Raw genomic sequence first — 19,172 nt, forward strand, 5'->3', positions numbered from 1 at the left:
TTCTGAGAGGACAATGCTTCAACCCAAAGAGAAAAGAAAATTCTGTTCCTACTTATATCATGACCAATGGAGGGAATACAATTGTGTGCAATCTTTTTGGAGATACTCAAATGTTTCCTTGGACAATATTATAGTTCATATCCCACCTTTATAGGTTTTTATTGGTTCCAAGAAAGGCATGAACTGGTTCCAATGTCTGCCATCCTAGAAAAATTTCTCGACCAGACGATATGCCCCTATTGTGATGTGTTGTTCCTATAGTGTTTTAGCCAATGTTCATTGCAAATCATTTGGCTTCCAAAGGAAGCTGCCTTGGCTTTACAATATTTTGTTCTCCTGGACCAAACTAATCAATAATTCCTCGAGATTCTTGATTATATTGGGGGAAAAGTTTTCTCTTCCATGGATTTGTCTTTATGTTCTCAAAGAGTTGCTTGCATAAATAAAAACTACAGTCAGAAATCATATTTAGCATGACAGTTTGCTGACGTATTTTTTCCTAGTTTCTCCAGTGTCTTTTATAATATAAGATTTCACCTTTAGGACAAAACTTTCTCTAAGTAGCATGAAGACTTCTATTAATTCATGTATTTGCTGTCCTTTTTTAATAGGGATGTATGAGATACATGAGAGGGTGATGGAAAGGTTAAGATGGTTAATATAACTTCATTGTTATTATAATATTCAAAAGCTTTGAACTACGATAAAACTTATAACCACCACTGTGTATATTTGTAATTTAATATGCCCAGGAAAAATCCACGAGTTCTGCTACTTGAGTTAATTGTGCTTTGGCTAAAGGATCGGAATTTATAAAGTTGTCTGGAGTGGTTACTTCATTCTCTCCCCGGTATTGTCCCTTTCAATTATTCAACCAACTGGTGGATAAAAGTTGGTTGTTTTTCGATAGAAGAATAATTTGTATGGTATGTGGTACTATCAGATTTCTCGGTGATTCCAGGGCTAGATCCGAAGATACTTCAACCAATTTAGCTGAGGCTACAATTACTTTAAGATGTGGAGGACAAGTTTTGGCTACCGTATCAAAAGATCGGCAGTGATAGCAATGGGGCTTTATTGGTAGGCACGTAGTTGAGTAATATCCCTAGGCATGGCTTTCCTTTTATAGTCACACAAAGGTCTATTGCAATCAGTGATCTTTTGATTAGTGATCCTATGAAGGTGTATGAGGTCATCTAGAAATATTGCCTTTAGAGCTGGGCACACCGAATATAGAGGCTTGTTGGAGCCCATTTAGGGACTTAATTGAGGTAATGGGAAAAATGTAAGTTTAAAATCTCAATAACCTGATGGTCAAACTCTGGTGTCTTTTATGTCCTTTTTGAGGAGAGCTGAGCTATCCCTCTAAATAGAGAAGAGAAGGGGACCTCTGTGACAGGACTGCATGCCTGAGGGCTTCATTTCAGTCTTCAGCAGAGGGAGATTAGTTGGTTTTCTGCTATTTGCACAAGGTAACTGAGCAGACGTTAGTAGTGAAGAGGAATATTGCCTTAAAAATCAAGATCATAAGAAGGACAGTGATTTTTTCAAACCCCTTAGCCTTCTTATCAGAAAGTGATTTATTTCTACCTTAGGTGAAACAACAGCATATACAGGCATGAGGATACATGATTTTTCCATCTTATGTCATTTCTATAATTCATTACATGTAGTATTTTTAAATAAATGCCACTGCCTAGTTCCATCACAGATGCACTGACTGATCATAGCAGTTGGTCAATCATCAGCTTTTTTTTTCAATATGCAATTATGCCCATGTTTATTTTCAGATGTAATTGTTTTAAACTAAGTGTTGCCTAATGCAAAAGGAACTTTGCATTGAGTGAGACTCAACCAGTATATAGAAAATTTTGACGTGACTCCCACTAACTTGCTACACCACGAAACCTGTTTCCTGTTCTGGGGCGGCAGCAACACAGCCCAGCATTTCTTCTCTCTCGCCATCAGAGTCACCTTGTGTTGCAGAGCTTTGAAACTGAAAAAGAACAAGATATTTTCCATCTAGTGAAAGAACATGGACATAATGCTCTCCAGACTTCTGGAGGTGGTCATGGCTTCAGTGTGGCTAGGTAGGGATGGCCCAAGTGGGAATGGGCCTCCTGTGTGACCCAAGGACTGGAGGTCCAGGCAGTGTCTTCTGGGTACCTTGGGAAGGAAAGGTAGCAGGGTGTGAAAAAGATTTTATTTTTGTCTCACACCACTTATCTCCAAACCTTCTGTTGTATATTTTTTCTTTCAGGATCCAGTATTGCCCAGAAGGTAACTCAAGGCCATCGGGCAATGTTAGTGCAAGAGAAGGAGGCCATGACCCTGGACTGCAGATATGACACCAGTGATAGTAGTTATAGTTTATTCTGGTACAAGCAGCTCAGCAGTGGGGCGATGATTTTACTCGTTCGTCAGGACTCTTATAACCAGCGAAATGCCACAGAAGGTCGCTATTCATTGAATTTTCAGAAAGCAAACAATTTCGGCAACCTCATCATCTCAGCTGCACAGCTGGAGGACTCTGCATTGTATTTCTGTGTCCTGAGTGAGCCCACAGTGAGATGTTTGTAGGAGGAAGGTGCACCAAAACCTCAGGGCTCTGCTTGATGCATCCACCTGCTGTAGGGACCATGACCAGCACAGACAGGAAGTGGCAAGGGCTGTGGCAGCACAGATATAAGAAAGGTCAGAGAGAAAACACTCTAAGAAAATACCTATCAAATTCATAAACCATGTCTAGAGTTATCGTTCTTCAAAAATGTCCTTATTTTTGAAAATTTTGTTTATTGAAGACAAAGAACAGCCACAGTGAACAATTTGCCATTTGGTGAGAGATTGAGCAAGAAGAATTTACTGAGAATTTCAGAAACATCTGACAGAGAAATCAGTAAAAAGTATGTGAATTGTTGGAATTTCAGATCGATTTGTTTAGTAAATTTTTATTCGGTATATATTATGTGAGTGAGGTAAAATTCTCTTTTACCTTCTTTGGGTTGGCTGGATCTAAGAATTAAACTGACATAAGACACATTAACAGGAGAAAAGCACTCAAATTTATTGAAGTTTTACTTATATGTAGAAGCCTTCGCAAGAGAATGAAGATCTGAAGACTCACAGAGCAGGAACATTTAAAACCATTTAGATAAAGAAACAATCGATTCGTGTAGAATTTACCAGACCAAGTCATGTGAGCTCACGGAAGTGCACCTAGGGCTCAGTCATTCTTATCTTTCTTAATGAGCAAGATGAAAATTAGTTTAAGAAAGTTAGCAGATTGTAGTGGTGCTGTGTCTGGCCTGTGAGTCTCTCTCCAATAAAAGTAGAATTTATTTCCTGCCTTTAGGCAGTAAAAGAGAGCCTTTTCTGTGATTTCTGCCTTTACTTCAAAATAATTTTATGTCAGAGATGCATATTTTTGGAGTGATATATTCTGATCTCTTTCAATTATATTATAGCCATTGTCTTCAATAAGGAAAGTCATGAAATCTCTCTGTATGTTTCCTCTTTTTGTATATCATAGTTTTTTTTTTTTTTTACTTCTTAACGAATTGGTTTAATTTAGGTTTGTTTGCTGTGAGTCAATGATACTCATATTTATTTTCTAAGGTACCTACTATATGACAAACTGTGCTCAGAGCTCATTCCATCTTATTGCCACTCTGACATAAAAGGACTCAATTTCCGTAACTCAAATTTACCTTCCTGCAACTAATCTTATGCAAAAAATGATAAAAATAATTAGTGGGTTTTTGAGGGACTTGTGAGAGATCTCCCTGGTATAGACATAAACCTTTTTATTTGTACATACTAAGCATTCTTTTGCTCCTAATATGAATCTCCATCACTGTAGTACATGAAATTCCTGTTTTCATTATATTTCTATAAGATTTATTTAGATCTATTGATCTCTTTGTCTCTTTTTATGCCAACCTGAGATGATAGTTTTACAGAAACTTGTATTCTCTGTGTGGGTAAATTGTTCCTTACTATTACTACTTTTCCAAAAAAATTTGAGGTCATTATTACACATTTATTTTTTAAATTACGTGATAAAAATTGTGTCCCACTTGATCGATGCTCAGTATCCCTTCATTAAAAGAAACAAAGAAACAAGAGAAAAAGTATTTGAAAACCAGAAAGTTTAAATCACCTTTAATAACTGTCTTCACACTTAAAATATGTTTTTCCATTTTTTAAATTCATGAAAATGCTGTTTTTCTATATAAAATACTGCATGTTTTTCATTATATTTTGATGTTTTTTTCTTTATTTTCATATTTAATTAAACTTTTTTATGTTCATTATCATTGGTATTCCATGTATGAAATGGCTATTTAAAAAATCACATTGATAATGTGGCTAAGAGTTTCTAACTTTCAAACTACAGATAATTTGCAACACATTCTTACTTACATTGACTATAAATTTTATTTTACAGAACTAGCTAATTTTAATATAACACCTACTAAACATGGCACAATAAAAACGATTCACTCTTGAGTAGAGATGTAAATATTAAATTAAAAAATTAAAATATAAGAGACCATATATTAACAGAATAATGCAGTTTGATTTTTTAATAAAAGTTATTTATTCAATTCCATATATCTATTTATTTAAAAAAATGCATCATGTGCCTAATGTGACAAACTTTTTGCTGAGAGCTCATTTCATTTAATAGCCTTATTAACATCTGGAAGAGCTCAATTTTTGTAATATCAGTTTATCTGTCCCCTACCAATCTCATCCATAAAATGATCAACTCTTGGTGACTATCAGAGGATATGGTGAAGGGGCCAAGTATGAATATTGCTTTTTTCTGCTCTTGTCTTCGCATTACCGCTCCTCCAGCAGCCTTTAATGCCATCCTGTGGCTCATTTTGTACAATCTCAGGCCTGCTATGCTCAATCAACGTTCCACTGTCCAAAGTCTTTATTCTGTCCTATTTCCTCCTTTCATCTTTAACCCCATATTCTCAGTGTCTTAAAATCTGATTGGTAATGGTTGATTGATAAGTGATCATGTATATGTTCCTCCTATACTTGAACATGTGTAGAGTAGAAATCATAAAGGGATGCCTGTTTTTAAAAGTTTTTAAATTATTTTTAATTTTGGTAAAATGCACATAACATCAAATTTACCATCTAATCATTTTTAAATGTACAGTTCAATAGTATTAAGTACATTCATATTATTGTAAAATTATCACCGCTATCCATCTCTAGAACTCTTTCCAACTTGCAAAGCTGAAACTCTGTACCCATTAAAAGAATAGCTCCCCATTTTTCTTTTCTCCTCAGCCCCTCGAAACCACCATTCTACTTTCCGTGTCTATGAATTTGACTAATTTAGGTAACTCATACAAGAGGAATCATACAGCAGCTGTCTTTTTTTGCAACTGGCTCATTATATATAATATGATGTCCTCAAGGTTCATCTATGTTGTACCATGTCGTCAGAATTTCCTTCCTTTTTAAGGCTGAATAATATTCCATTGTACATCATTCCAAGTTTTGCTCTTTTGATGGACACTTAAGTTACTTCAACCTGTGACTATTGTGAATAATGCTACTATAAACATGTATTTACAAATATTATAACATTTCAAGTATAACCCATTTTTTTCAACTTTGAGAAACTGTATACCCAGAAGTAAAATTACTAGATTATATGGTAATTCTATCTTCATTATTTTGAGGAGCTGCCATATTGTTTTCCACAGTGGTCGCCATTTTACCATCTTATCAACAGTGTAAAAGGTTCTAATTTCTCCACAGTTTTGTAATTACTTGTCATTTTCTGTTTTGTTTTTGTTTTTGTTTTTGTTTTTGAAGTGGTAGCACATTGTAGCTTTGACTTGTATTTCCCTCCTAATTAGTGTGTTAACATCTCTTCATGTACTTCTGGTCATTTGGATATCTTAGGAGAAACAGCTATTTGAGTCCTTTACCATGTTTAAATTTGGTTGCTTGGTTTTTTTTCACTGTTGTTGTTGAGTTGTGAGAGTTCTTTTATATTCTGGATGTTGAACCTTTATCAGGTGTAAAGTTTGCAAGTATTTTTTTCCCATCTGTAGGTGGTCTTTTCATTCTGTTGATTATATCGTTTGATGCGCAGAAGTTTTTAATTTTGATATTGTCAACTTTATCTTTTTTTTTTTTTTTATCCAATGTCATGAAGATTTTCCTTCATGTTTTCTTCTAAGAGTTTTCTGGGTTTAGCTTTGTGATTAAGATTCTTATCCATTTTGAGCAGATTTTTGTATATGGTGTAAGGTATGGGTCTAACTTCATTTATTTTTGATGTAGATTTTCCGTTTTCCCAACACTACTTTTTGAAGAGACTATCCCTTCACCATTAAATGAGCTTGGGACTCTAGTTGAAATTCATCTGATCATGTATGCAAACATTTATTTCTGAGCTCTCTATTCTCTTCCATTGGTCTATATGTCTGTCTTTACACCAACACAATACTGTCTTGATTACTGTAGCTTTGTAATAAATTTTGTAGTCAAGACATGTAAAACCTCCAACTTAATTTTTTTCAATATTATTTGGCTGCTTGGGATCTGTCTAGATGCCTTACAAACGATGGGATAGATTTTCCTATTTGTGCAAAAAATACCTTTGGGATTCTGATAAGGATTAAACGTGCAGATAGTCTTCAGTAGTATGGACTTATTATGTGTTCCAATTTATGAACAAATATGTCATTACATTTAATTGTGTCTTCTTTGCTTACAGCAATATTTGTAGTTTTTTTGTATATGTGTTTAGCTCCCTTTGATATTTTTAATATATAATTGTAAATGGAAATTTTTAAATTTCTTTTTCAAATTATTCATTATTAATGTTAGAAGTGCAAATGAGTTTTGCATATTTTTTTGATATCCTGCAATATTTCTGAATTCATTTATTAGTACCAGGGGAAATATTTTTGAGGGTGGAATTTCAGGTGCTGTGACAGTTGAGAAGGGGTTAGGATATTTGTCCTATGTGCCTCAAGTACTAATGTAGGCCCCAAATCTTCAGCATACGAAGGTGTATAAACTCCATAGTGTAATAATTTTAAATATTTAATACATCAGTTCTCTTCACAATTTAATTTAAAATTTGAGATATGAAAGGGGATCCTTCCTAGAATAAATATTCTATGATGGTGTTGAACAAGATGCATAATTTGCAAATGAATACTGATTTTAAAGCAATGTCTTGTTAGTAATTGAGAATACTAAAGCAGGAAAAAATAAAGCATGCTCTATTTAACACATTAACACCAATTCTATACCAATAGGAATCCCCAGTTTGAGAGGTGGTGAAGAATCCTTATTCAGTGGAAACAACTCAATTGTGATAAGGCACATCTATGAAAACAGCCATGGAACAGCTCAACAGTGTTATAGCTTAATTTTGAAACAGAGGGGCTGTGGAACAGCATTGCTCTGAGGTGGCCCTCCAGTGAGGTCCACTATGCCCTGCCCACTGTCTTCTGTGTTTCAGCTCTAGCCAGACAAATGCAGTCTCCAGTCCTAGGGGGAAAGGGATAGTGAGTTCCCTGAGCCAGAATGGAGCTGACTTATTTAGAAGGAAGTCCCAACCCCTGGTCTCTGATTGGTCTATCCTCATGCAAATAAGGACTCCAAATCCACGCAGTTTGATTGGTTCAAAAAGCACTTCTGGTGTTCAGAAGGAAGACACTGTGATTGGTTGGTGAGGATGCTAATGAGAATATAGCTGCGCAGGTCTGATTGGACAGGGAAAGTGGCAGTCCTATTGGTTGAAATACAATTCCAGGAACTTTTTTTATAAGTGTTGCCTCAGGCGCGGGAACACAGTGTAGGAAGGCAGTTCAGTGTGAGAGGTGGGTAGGTTAGTGCAGGCTTTTCAGTGAAGTGTGGCTTGCATGAGAGGCACCTGTTTAGAAATGGCTGCTAAGCTCTGTATTTTAAATTTGAGCCCAGTTAGCCACCAGGAGTCCTTCTTGGTGGGTAAAATCTTTCTCAGGGTTCATATATACTATAAAGACATAGTAGAAAAGTTTTATCTCAGTGCATAAATCCAGAAAATGAAAGATCTAACACTTAAGTCATTGGGCTCCGGTTGATACATTTTCACTAATTTAAAATGAAATAACTTCAACATACAAGTCAAGAAATTAGGAAACAAACAAGAAAATAAAATTTAAAAATGCTGATTGGAGGGATCAAAGATAAAAGAAGAAATCGATTGATCAAAGGAAAATGATAAAATCAATGATGAAACCACATTCTTATTTGAAAAAACACTAAAAGAATCCAGAAAAAAATTAGGAAGGAAAAATAGATGCACAAAACATGAAATACAAGACAGTTAAGTTGACTTTATTTTAGGAATGTAATGATTATCTCGGTACTTGAAAGTCTATTAATGTAATTCTTCGTATGCAATCTTAAATGACTCGAACATGTTTTTAAGCCCGGTTTGAAGAATTGGAAAAAGAATGATTTTTTTTCGATTCGAGACAATTCATTGTACGTGTTCAGTACACATGTATTTGTACAAGCTTACCTGATTTTGGCAGCTTTTACAAATATTTGGATTCTTTCTCTCAATTTCACTAAAATTATAGACATGGCATGTGTTCCTTTTCTGTGCTCTCCTTAATGCATTTAGATTGTTTCTGTGAGGCTAAGGGGAAAATGATGAGTCTCTTCAACCATATTTATACGGAAGTCTTGATTTCCGTATTACCGCTCATGTGTTTATTTTTTATTGTGAGGTGCTCCAAGTTTTATTCTAGAAAGTGCTGGGCCAGCGAATGTGGTTCAAATTTATGAGATGTACAGTCTCTTCAGATCCTGGAGTGCACCTGAAAACTATTCTCATTTCTATTCTTAACCTCTACAATCTTGTGAAGTAAAGCTTCATAATTGTGACTGATTATGTGCAAGCCCAACGGTGGTTTAAAAACTGTGTCATATAGAAACTACTAAGCTATAATCTCATGTACGAAAAACATTCATATTGGTAAATCTGAACGACTATGTTCTCGATTTCTTTACCATGAGCATGTTACGAGGACCAGAGAAAGGGAGAGAATCACTGGTCATGAGTGAAGTTCTAGCCTGGAAAGCCTGGAAAGTGTGTTACTCTTACTGCAGTGCATTGCTTAAGACAGGCACCTCGTAAATGGTCTGAAAGGAACACTCATGCCATTATTTGATGGTATGCTCCTGAATTATAGTTTGAATTATTCTTTAAAATATGTTTTTTTTTAATTTTTACATCTTTTGGTCAATGAGCCAAACCTGAAATTATTTATTTTTTCCTACAGTCTTAAATAATTCAAGGGCTTGAAAAGAGGCAATTTTGTTACCCTCTTTCTCAAAATTTCTCTGAAAAAAAAAAACCTGTAGTCTTAACAACAAAGAACAACAGTTTTGCTGTCAGAGAAATCTGTGTTAAAATGTCTTACCTCTGCTCTCTACTTGCTAAATATTCATGAGATTTGTTTTGTTACTTGTAAAAGGAGATATGTTCTTTGACATTTGTTGTGAAAATTTTCAAAAATGTATTGAAAAGATTGACAAGTAGCTGGTGATCAATTCTGTAGGAATTCAGTAACTTCGATTATGGTGTTTTCTGGCTAGGATTCATATTTTCACTTTTTTAATGCTTCTGAAATTCAGGAATATTTGATAAGATAGTGTGACTTGTCCCCTAAAGAGCTTTTATTTTAAAAGAGAACATTGTTACAATTGATATAATTTAAGACTGAGGAAATATTGAATTTCAAGTAGTAGTAATTACTTAATCAAAAACTTTTTTGAAAAGCGGGCAAAAGGACATAGATAATAGAAGCTTCGCTCATCCCCTCTTGGTGCCCACATCAAGTGGAGACAGAAACCCGGGGCAAACGGTAAGAAGAGTCGCTTTGGGGTCTAGATTACCAAGCCCTACAGCTAGAGAGGGAAATAAGAAATCACCCTACAATAGTTGGAGGTATAGGGGGACGAAGATGTGAGGCTGCCCAGTCCCGCGAGGCTGAGTGCGACAGAGGCCATGACAGCTTCAGCTGTCAGCTATGGACATTCCTCTTAAAGGGGCCGTGTCTGCAAGTGGACAATTGTGGTGATGGGCCTGTTTACTCTAAGCACCAGCCCCCAGTCGGCTGCTCAGGGGACACCAGGGACTTACAGGGGACATTGAGTTGTTGGAGTGAGGGTCAGAGGCGAGACTTTCTCCTGGACAGAAGTGCTGGCAGTATCCATTGTTCCTCTGTTGAGCCCTACCCACTCCCAGTGTGTGGACACAGTGCTGCCATAGTTGAGATGTCATCAAACTGGACAACAGATGTCTCTGCCTAGAGGATTTCCTGAAACTCCACCTCCCCCAACTCACGGCCTCACCCAAGCCACATTCAGTCGTATCTTTGGTGAGTCCTCTTTCATTTGCTGAGCAGTGCCAAGACTCACACTGGAGGCAGCTGATCTCAGTTTCTGCCGTGGCCTCTTGAGGCAACTATAAGCACAGCATCTGTGTATTGCTTGCTGAATCTGAACAGGTAGGCCCAGAAGGGCATAGGCTAGGGCTAAACTTGGCCTGCAGCTGAACCCCTCTCAGGACTGTGCCACTGGACCTCTACTACACAAAACCACGCTAATAAGACCGGGAGACTTAGGAGCTTTGATTAGTACATAGAAAAAGACACAGAAAGGCAGCCAAAATGGGAAGACAAAGAAGTAGAAACCATATGAAAGAACAGAACATAGATCAAGGAAGAAATGGAGTCAAGCAATCTAACAAATGCAGAGTTCAAAAATTGGTTATAAAGATGCTCAATGAAATTAAGGGAAGTATAGATGAACTCAGTGAGAACTTTAACAAAGAGATAAAAAACATAAAAATGGAAATTATAAAAAGGGACCAGTCAGAAATGAAGAATACATTATCTGAGATGAGTATATTAGAGAGAATCAATAGACTGGAGGAAGAAGAGAATCGATATAGAAATGGGGAAGCCAAGGACACCCAATCAGAATGGCAAGAAAAATTAACCAAGAATATAATAATAATTTAAGGAGCCTATGGACAAAATTAAGGGTAAGAACATCCATGTCATAGGGGTACCTGAAGAGGGAGAACAAGAAGTTGAATATATATTTGAAGAAATAATGATGGAAAACTTCCACAACCTGATGACACACAATCCTAGGAAGCTCAGAGGGTCCCCCCAAAAAATGAACTCAAAGAGGCCCACACCAAGACACATAATAATTTAAATGTCAAAGGTTAAATACCGTGAGAGAAAAGCAATTAGTTACCTACAAGGGAGCTCCCATAGGACTGGCAGCCGATTTTTCAAAAGAAACTTTGCAGGACAGAAGGGCTTGGCACAAAATTTTCAAAGTGTCGGAGACCAAAGATGTACAACTACGAATACTTTATCCAGCAAAACTATCTTTTAGAGTTGAAGGACAGGTAAAATGCTTCTCAGACAAAAATAAGCTAAAGAAATTCATCAGCGCCAAGGCAGTACTATAGGAACTGTTGGAGGGACTTCTTTAAAAAGAAAAAACATGTATCAAAAACATGAATAAAGAATGGTAATAACTACATATCTCTCAACAAGTACCTCAAATGGAAAAGAATTAAGTGCTCCAACCGAAAGATAGGGAAGGTGAATGAATAAGAAAACAAGACCCTTACATGTGTTGCCTACAAGAGACTCATTTCAGATTAAAAGACATACACAGACTAAAAGGAAGGGGATGGAAAATGATATTGCCTTGATGCACCTAGAGGTTATTGCGTTGAATGAAGTATGTCAGATAAAGACAAATACCTCATGATTTCACATACATGTGGAATCTAAAGAACAAATAAAAAACAACAGCAAAACGGAAATCAATTCATAGATACAGAGAATATTTTGTGGGCTACTAGATGGGAGAGGGCTTAGGGGAAGGTGAAAAAGGGATTAAGAAGTACAAATGGATAGATACAAAATAGCCATGGAGATATAAAGTGTAGCATAATGAAAGTAGTCAACAATGATGTAATAAATGTGTAAAGGGGAAGTGCGATACTTGATTTGGTGGGGTGACCACTATGAGTTTTATAGATCTCTAATCACTATGCTGTACAATATAAACTGGTATATTATTGTATGCCAACTATAATTGAAGAAAAACTGATTGAATTGTACAATGTAAATATGAGCAACTAATTATATTTCAATAAAGTTGGGTGAAAAAACTGTTTTTTATTTTGTTTAATTAAACAAATATTTAGTAAGTACATAATAAAGTCAGTCACTGTTCTATATTTTGGGTTACAGTACTGAAGAACACTGAACCATTCAATAATGACTCTACTTCTCAATCCTTGCCCTCGTTTCAACCCAAAAGTCTTTTCTGACAGTCAGGGATTATAGGCTGATCCACATTGCATACCTAAAAATATAAAAGAATGTATTAAAATGCACAAATTGTTATTTTCTCAGAAACAGAAATACTCTGTTCTGTTAAAGAAGTTCCACGGCAGGTGGTGGCCTAAGAGCAAAATAGACCTAAAACGTATGAAGACTGCACTTCAAATTTCGATGCAGATTGACCTGCACATGCTAAATAAAGACAGAGATGAGAACCCCGTGCTACTGTGGGAGGAGCCTAGGGAACACGCCTCCCATTGCAGTCCCCGTCCACCAGGGGGTGCAGCTTCCTAACACAAACGCCTTTCCTGTCTGAATCGCAGATTTCCTTTTATCATTTCACTGTGACTTCCACATTTCTTCATATTAAAAGTCAAGAACATTGTTTAGGTGACACTCTAGACATGAACTCTTCTCCAGGCTTAGTGACTGTGTTCCTCTTAGTGCTTGGTAAGTAACATGCCTCTTAAAATATGGATTCTTTCTTCTGTTAGGTCAGCAAAATCGTTAACCATAATTTTATTGAAGAACTTTATGCCCAAGGTGACACAGATCCCTTTTATTTTTCCCCAGGACAAACCCGTGAAGACTCTGTGTCCCAGATGGGAGGCCAAATGACCCGTTCAGAAGGGGCTTCCCTGAATGTGAGCTGTACTTATTCAGCCTCAGGGTACCCTGCTCTTTTCTGGTATGTTCAATATCCCGGAGAAGGTCCTCAGCTCCTCCTGAAAGCCCAAAGGGCCAATGAGAAGGGAAGAAAGAACGGTTTTGAAGCCACATACCACCGAGAAGCAAATTCCTTCCACTTGGAGAAAGCCTCAGTGCAAGAGTCAGATTCGGCCATGTACTACTGTGCTCTGAGTGACACAGTGACAGAAACTGTAGGGGGAGCTGAGCACAAACTCTGAGCAGAACAAGGGGCCTGGCAGCTGAGGGTCTCTGACTGTTTGACCCACTGTGGTGGATTTTATTATTTAAGATCAAATACACAATACCTTTCATACAAATTTCCAATCTTTTTAGCACATGCATAGATTTGTTAGGAAACTTAGACCTCCAAACACACTATACCTAGAGGGTATCAAAGACAAAGGAACACCTTTATTTAGGAGATAAAGTAGTAACACGGATAGTAAAAAAAGATAAGTTGTTAAAATGTTGAAAATATTTTATCTGTATAGATACATCTCCGAATTTCTTTTTGTGATGCATTAGGATATTAAAATTGACCCGCCTCATAAATAAATGTGAAGTTTATAAACAATAAAAGCCTCCCTTGATTCAACTTTCCACTAATTCCGTGTGCTCAGAATAATTATGCACCATTTTGATGATGAGGGTTTTCTGCTTTCTCTTAATGTGGTTTTGAAGGTTTAGAAATGTGATTTGATAAATAGTTCATAACGGAATCCAAATTATAAAAGAATGAAGGTTGAGGGACCACTGATAAAAAGGTAAGAGCTGTTACTAACACTTGACTTCTTTATTCTTTGTTATATCAAGATACGGAATTTTCTTAAATTTAGTTTCATCTGTTTCTGTAACTCTTAATTTCTTCTTGGTTTTTAAGCTCTGCCACATTTCTTCCTCCCCCCCCACCCCCCATTGCTTTTCTATCAATTTATAGTTGTAAACCTCTGTCTTTTCTCTTTTTTCTTAATTCTCATCTATGTAGGAGTTAACTTAGCTCATTCACTGGATGTTCTCTAGGACTGCTTGTTCACTGTCTTATTAGCAGAAGTGACCTTCCTTTGGGGTATCTATGTGATGAATGTGGTGGGTTTAGCAGATGAAGAAGGGGAGAAGAAAGAATCCCATCCTATGTTCGCAGTTTTTGGTTGTTTTCTTTAAGGGTTGTCTCTTAAACAATATGTAACAAGATTTTCTATTTCGATTCAATCTGATAACCTCTTTTTATATATGTTTTGATTCCTGGTAAATTGGGCCTCATTTCTAATAATTTGGTTTTGCTTCAACTGCTCTTATTTTTTGCTTTTCCTTCTTTTCCTTTCCTTTTCTTTTCTCTCTGTCTTCTGTTGCATTGATAACATTTTATTCTTCACTTTACATTAGAAAATGTAGAATGTCTTTCTGTTCTTAGACAAGTATCCATAAATTACACATATATCATTCTATACCATTTCCCCTCTTGTGTATACCACTCTTTTTCCTTGGGGTAGTTTCTCTCTTGCTGATTTACTATCTTTTAATATGGCCTCAGTGACCAATGAAGCAAACCGCACACGAGCTACATATCAGGGCAGTAATTTCAGAGAGTGGTTATCAAATGAGCTGATAAATTACAGTTCGATGCACATTAAGAAGAAAAATACAATAGAAAGCCATTTAACATGATAATCAGAACATGAATTCACTTCCTTTTACCTCAGAGCTTTGCCCCTGATTTTCCCTCTTTCCACAGCGAATTATTAACCTCACAGCTTATACCTTCACGTCTTCTTAGTCTCTGCTCCTAAGAAAACGTTGTGCACATGAGAATAAAGACAATTGCTCAGAAAGGTTTATTGTAGTCTTGTATTTCATAGATAAAAGAAAAACATTTTAACTCTTCGTCAACATGAGAAGGGCTATATAAATGCTAACATATCCATAAAGTGTGATATAGTGCTACAGAAGGTACTATATGTATAAACACAATAAGATCTACAAGATTTATTATTGAGTTCATAAAACAAGTTACAGAAAGGTATGCACGATATGTATGTTTGTAGAATAATAAAGTATAGATACAATACTATATATTCTCTGTTGATTCACATCTACAGTAGAACATCTGGAAGCACCACCTCCAAATGGATGAAGACGAAGAAAGGAATTTGGGTAATATGTGACAGAAGAGTAAGAATTGTAGGGAGCTAAAGCTCCCAAAATTCAAAAGAGTGCATGGATTATCTCGGGAGGCCTGCTTGCATAAAAAAGGGAAAAGGCTGGTTCTGTGGAATTCCAGGAAGAAGAAGATTAAGTATAGAAAAAGGGAGTGTCAAAGGGAGTATCAAAGGAAGTGTCGATTGTACCTCGATCTTAAGGATGTTACTTTAATTATGTCATCTTGGGATACACAAAGAAACAGATTATGTATAAAAAGGAGCATAAGAAATAAACTCGGAGAGACAGTTGTGAGATCTGTTCTCCCTCCTGCACCCTGTCTGTCTTCTCTTTTTCTCAGTCTCCGCTTCCCTATTCAGGTACCCGGTTTGACTTGGTCGGCTGGTTTCCGACAGAGAATTAGGAGTGAGATGCAAAGGGTGTTTTAGTCTATATGTGATGTTTTAGTACTTTTAATAATTCATATGTTCATGAATTTCTCTCATTGTTACATAGGTATTCTGACCATCTGCATTTTCCTTCATCAGGTAACTTGGCAATGAATGAGGCTGGGGTAGATTGACAACCGAGTTAGACTGTCTCAAGTATCTTTCTTTCTGGATGGTTTTGGCCCACTAGGGGGCACTGTAGGCTCTACAAGAAATGACTCTTCTAATGTTCCCAGAGGATTGAACGGTTAAGACAGAAGACCCACCAGCATGTGAGTCAATAAATTACAGGCAGCAAAGATGAGGAGTGTTGGTGTAAAGTTTGTCTCAATTTTTCAGGTCTGTCACTCTATGTAAACTTCAGAGAGCTGGAATTCATACTCTATAAATCTACTGTGAGTGTGATTCTCTGAGCAGAGGTACAGGGAAGAGGATATTAGTGGTCATTGTGTGAATGAAAGCTCAACAGAAAACGACTCCATAACCTATTTTCAATTTTGTAAGTTTTCAATTTTTTAATTGTTATGACTAAAATTTCCCCAACTCACTGACTTAGAAATTATTCTAATACACCAGATATTCTACCTTTTCATATATTTCCTTGAAAGTAGAAGGAACAAGAATAAAGAAAAGACGATAAAGGAAAAAATAAGGAACAAATATAGAAGGAAAGGGAGAGGATAATATTCAGACCAGAAAAGTGTGTTCACATCAGAATCAGCAATGTCGGTCAGTAGGGTACCCAAGAGTTGGACAACAGGAGAGAGGAGGAAATTAGGTCACAGTGGACATTACATACATATCTAATTTTTCACCAACCACATTTTGTTGGAATCATTTTCTATGAAGATGGCGGTCATATGTCTTGGTTTCTAGAACTGTCCTAATTTCAAGAAAATATATTTACTTCTACACAATACATGCTTTCCGATAGTTTTCCATTATTGGAATTTTTATATAACAAAATTCTCAAATTCTCTGTCAAGCCATACAATTTGGGAAATGAGGTCACTCTTCCTAGGATTCTTAAAGGTTCTACATTGCCCTTGAGACATGAATTCTTCCAGAAGCATCAACCACTCTTCATACACTATCCCACAAACTTGTCTTAAAGTGTTCTAAGAAGAAAAAAAAAATCAGTTATACCTACATACACTAGAAATATTGCCCCTTACACTCCTGCATTGTTTGCACCCACAATTTAGAAGAGACGACTGTGTTGTCTGACTAGGCCACTGTGGGTGGAGTTTCCTGTTAAGTGAATGACAGGGCTCAGATGTGACTGGTGCTCATTGAATCTGGTGGAATCTAACAACTGAAAGACATCATTTGTCTGTTCCAGGACTCTACTCTCTCCAGAGCAGGGGCAAAGGCACCACAGCAACTGGGCAAGGAGTCATGGAGAGACACCGGGGAGCTCTGCTGGGGCTTCTGTGGGTCCAGGTTTGCTGTGAGTTGGGGCTCTCACAACTGGGGGACTGGGGAGTGTTTAATGGGTGACAGTGTAGGGAGGGAAGGGAGAGCTACACACAGTTCCTAGACAGTCCTGCTTGGGTGTTCCTTGGGATATTTCACAGGTTTATAACTACATTGTCAGTCTCCAGTGACATCATTTGTGTCTGTTTTCCTCTTTCCAAGCAGGGGTGAGAGGGCTGGAGGTGGAGCAGAGTCCTTCATCCCTCCTGAGTCTCCAGGAGGGGACCAACTCTACTCTGAGGTGCAAGTTTTCTGACACTGTGAACTATGTGCAGTGGTTCCGACAGGATCCTGGGGCCGACCTCACCAGTCTATTTTTCCTGACTTCAGGAATGAAGACAAATGGAAGGTTAAGCTCCACAATGAATCTTAAGGAACGGAACAGTACCCTACACATCATGGCCTCCCAACTGGAGGACTCAGCCACCTACCTCTGTGCAGGGCAGGCACAGTGCTCCTAGGCGATCTGTAGCCTGTACCCAAACTGCAGCTGGGCTTGCAGCCCCACCCCTCCCACGGGGCAGGCATGTTGCTCCCACAGTCACCTTTGCATATCTTTGGGTTTTCAAATTTATGTTCCAGTACTGTTTTCTTTCCTAAAATTAGAACCTTCAGGACTGTCATATCACTTGGTTTTTTGCCCTTTTTCTACTCCGAAATTCATCGACAGGTAAAAAGCTCTAATATGAAACCATTAAGACAATTGATAAAGATGCCGCTATCCGGTGCCTTGTTGAAAAAAATCCTCTTGCAAGTAGCCCATAAATTCCATGTGAATTACTGTGCTGAAACAGGCTTGGAAATCACCTAATTTGAACGATTTCTATTGAAAAATTTGTACAATGTGTTTACATATATCACTATCAAAAATATCCATTAAGATCTTTTCTTTATATTAAATTTATTGGGGTAACTCTGGTCCATAACATCCTATAAAGTCCTGATGTACAATTCTACAATACATCATCTGTATATTGCATTGTGTGCTCACCACCCACAATCTAGTCTTCTTCTGTCACCATATATTTGACCCTCTTAATCCTGCCACACCTCTCTTCCCCTCAGGTAACCACTATACCATTGTCTTTGTCTATGAATTTTTTAATTTTTATTTTTTGTTTATCTGTTGCTGTTTTATACACTACATATGAGTGAAATAATATGGTTTTTGTCCTTTCAACCTGACTTATTTTACTTAACATAATAAGGTCAAGATCCATCCATGTTGTTGCACATGGAAATATTTTATCATTTTTTATGGCCAAGTGGTATTCCATTGTATGTATATACTACTCTCTCAAAAGGAGTTTTGCACAATTGTTTGTTGAAGGGTGTTTCCATGTCTTGGCTATTGTGAGTAATGTTGAAATAAACATAGGGGTACATACATCTTGCCAAATAGTGTTTTCAAAATTTTCAGGTAGATACCCAGAAGATGGATGACTGGGTCATATGGAGTTCTATCCTTAATTTTTTGCAGTATCTCCATACAGTTTTCCACTGAGGCCACACCAATTTACATTCCCACCAACAGTGAACGAGGGTTCATTTAGGTCATTTCTAAATAGTACCTTGTATTGAAGAGCTCAGAGAAATTTTCATTCTGTTCCATTAAAATCCATTGCTTTTTCTTATACTTTGAGTGAATCTATTATTCATGATTTTGTAACATTATTTACTGTTTGGGAAAGAAAGTAGAAGGCTTCCAGGACTACCCTAACAAAACCACTTCAGTTGTAGCCAGAGACAAAGACTTCTGGCAACTAAATCTGAAGTTTAAAGTTGAATGTGGTTTATTGCAATGGAAATTGAATTTCAACCTGTAGTGGTTTATGATAATGGAAGGGCATTGATAGAAAGGGCTGGGAACCTGAAAATTAAGATGAAAAGAAATGGGCAGACTCCAGTAAAGCTGGAAGCAGGGCCAGCTCTCCGGGTGTGTGACCTGTGTAGTTGTAGAAGTTGCCATTGATTTAAGCTCTGTGATTGCTATCTTGAA

The 19,172-nt window shown here is 37.0% G+C and overlaps 3 gene segments (V, D, J or C); all 3 read left to right on the forward strand.

The window, feature by feature from the left end:
• Positions 1 to 1,992: 1,992 nt before the first annotated feature.
• Positions 1,993 to 2,611, forward strand: LOC120594108 (T cell receptor alpha variable 14/delta variable 4-like). The segment is given in 2 exon segments: positions 1,993 to 2,090; positions 2,261 to 2,611. Coding segments are annotated over 2 exon segments (375 nt in total).
• A 10,161-nt stretch (positions 2,612 to 12,772) lies between these two features.
• Positions 12,773 to 13,481, forward strand: LOC120594107 (T cell receptor alpha variable 9-2-like). The segment is given in 2 exon segments: positions 12,773 to 12,872; positions 12,996 to 13,481. Coding segments are annotated over 2 exon segments (381 nt in total).
• Positions 13,482 to 17,006: 3,525 nt separating this feature from the next.
• On the forward strand, positions 17,007 to 17,634 carry LOC120594109 (T cell receptor alpha variable 22-like). The segment is given in 2 exon segments: positions 17,007 to 17,147; positions 17,339 to 17,634. Coding segments are annotated over 2 exon segments (348 nt in total).
• Positions 17,635 to 19,172: the final 1,538 nt, after the last annotated feature.

The sequence above is a fragment of the Pteropus medius genome, unplaced genomic scaffold, assembly GCF_902729225.1.
Source record: "Pteropus medius unplaced genomic scaffold, Ma_sr-lr_union100, whole genome shotgun sequence".
Classification (NCBI taxonomy): Eukaryota; Metazoa; Chordata; class Mammalia; order Chiroptera; family Pteropodidae; genus Pteropus; species Pteropus medius.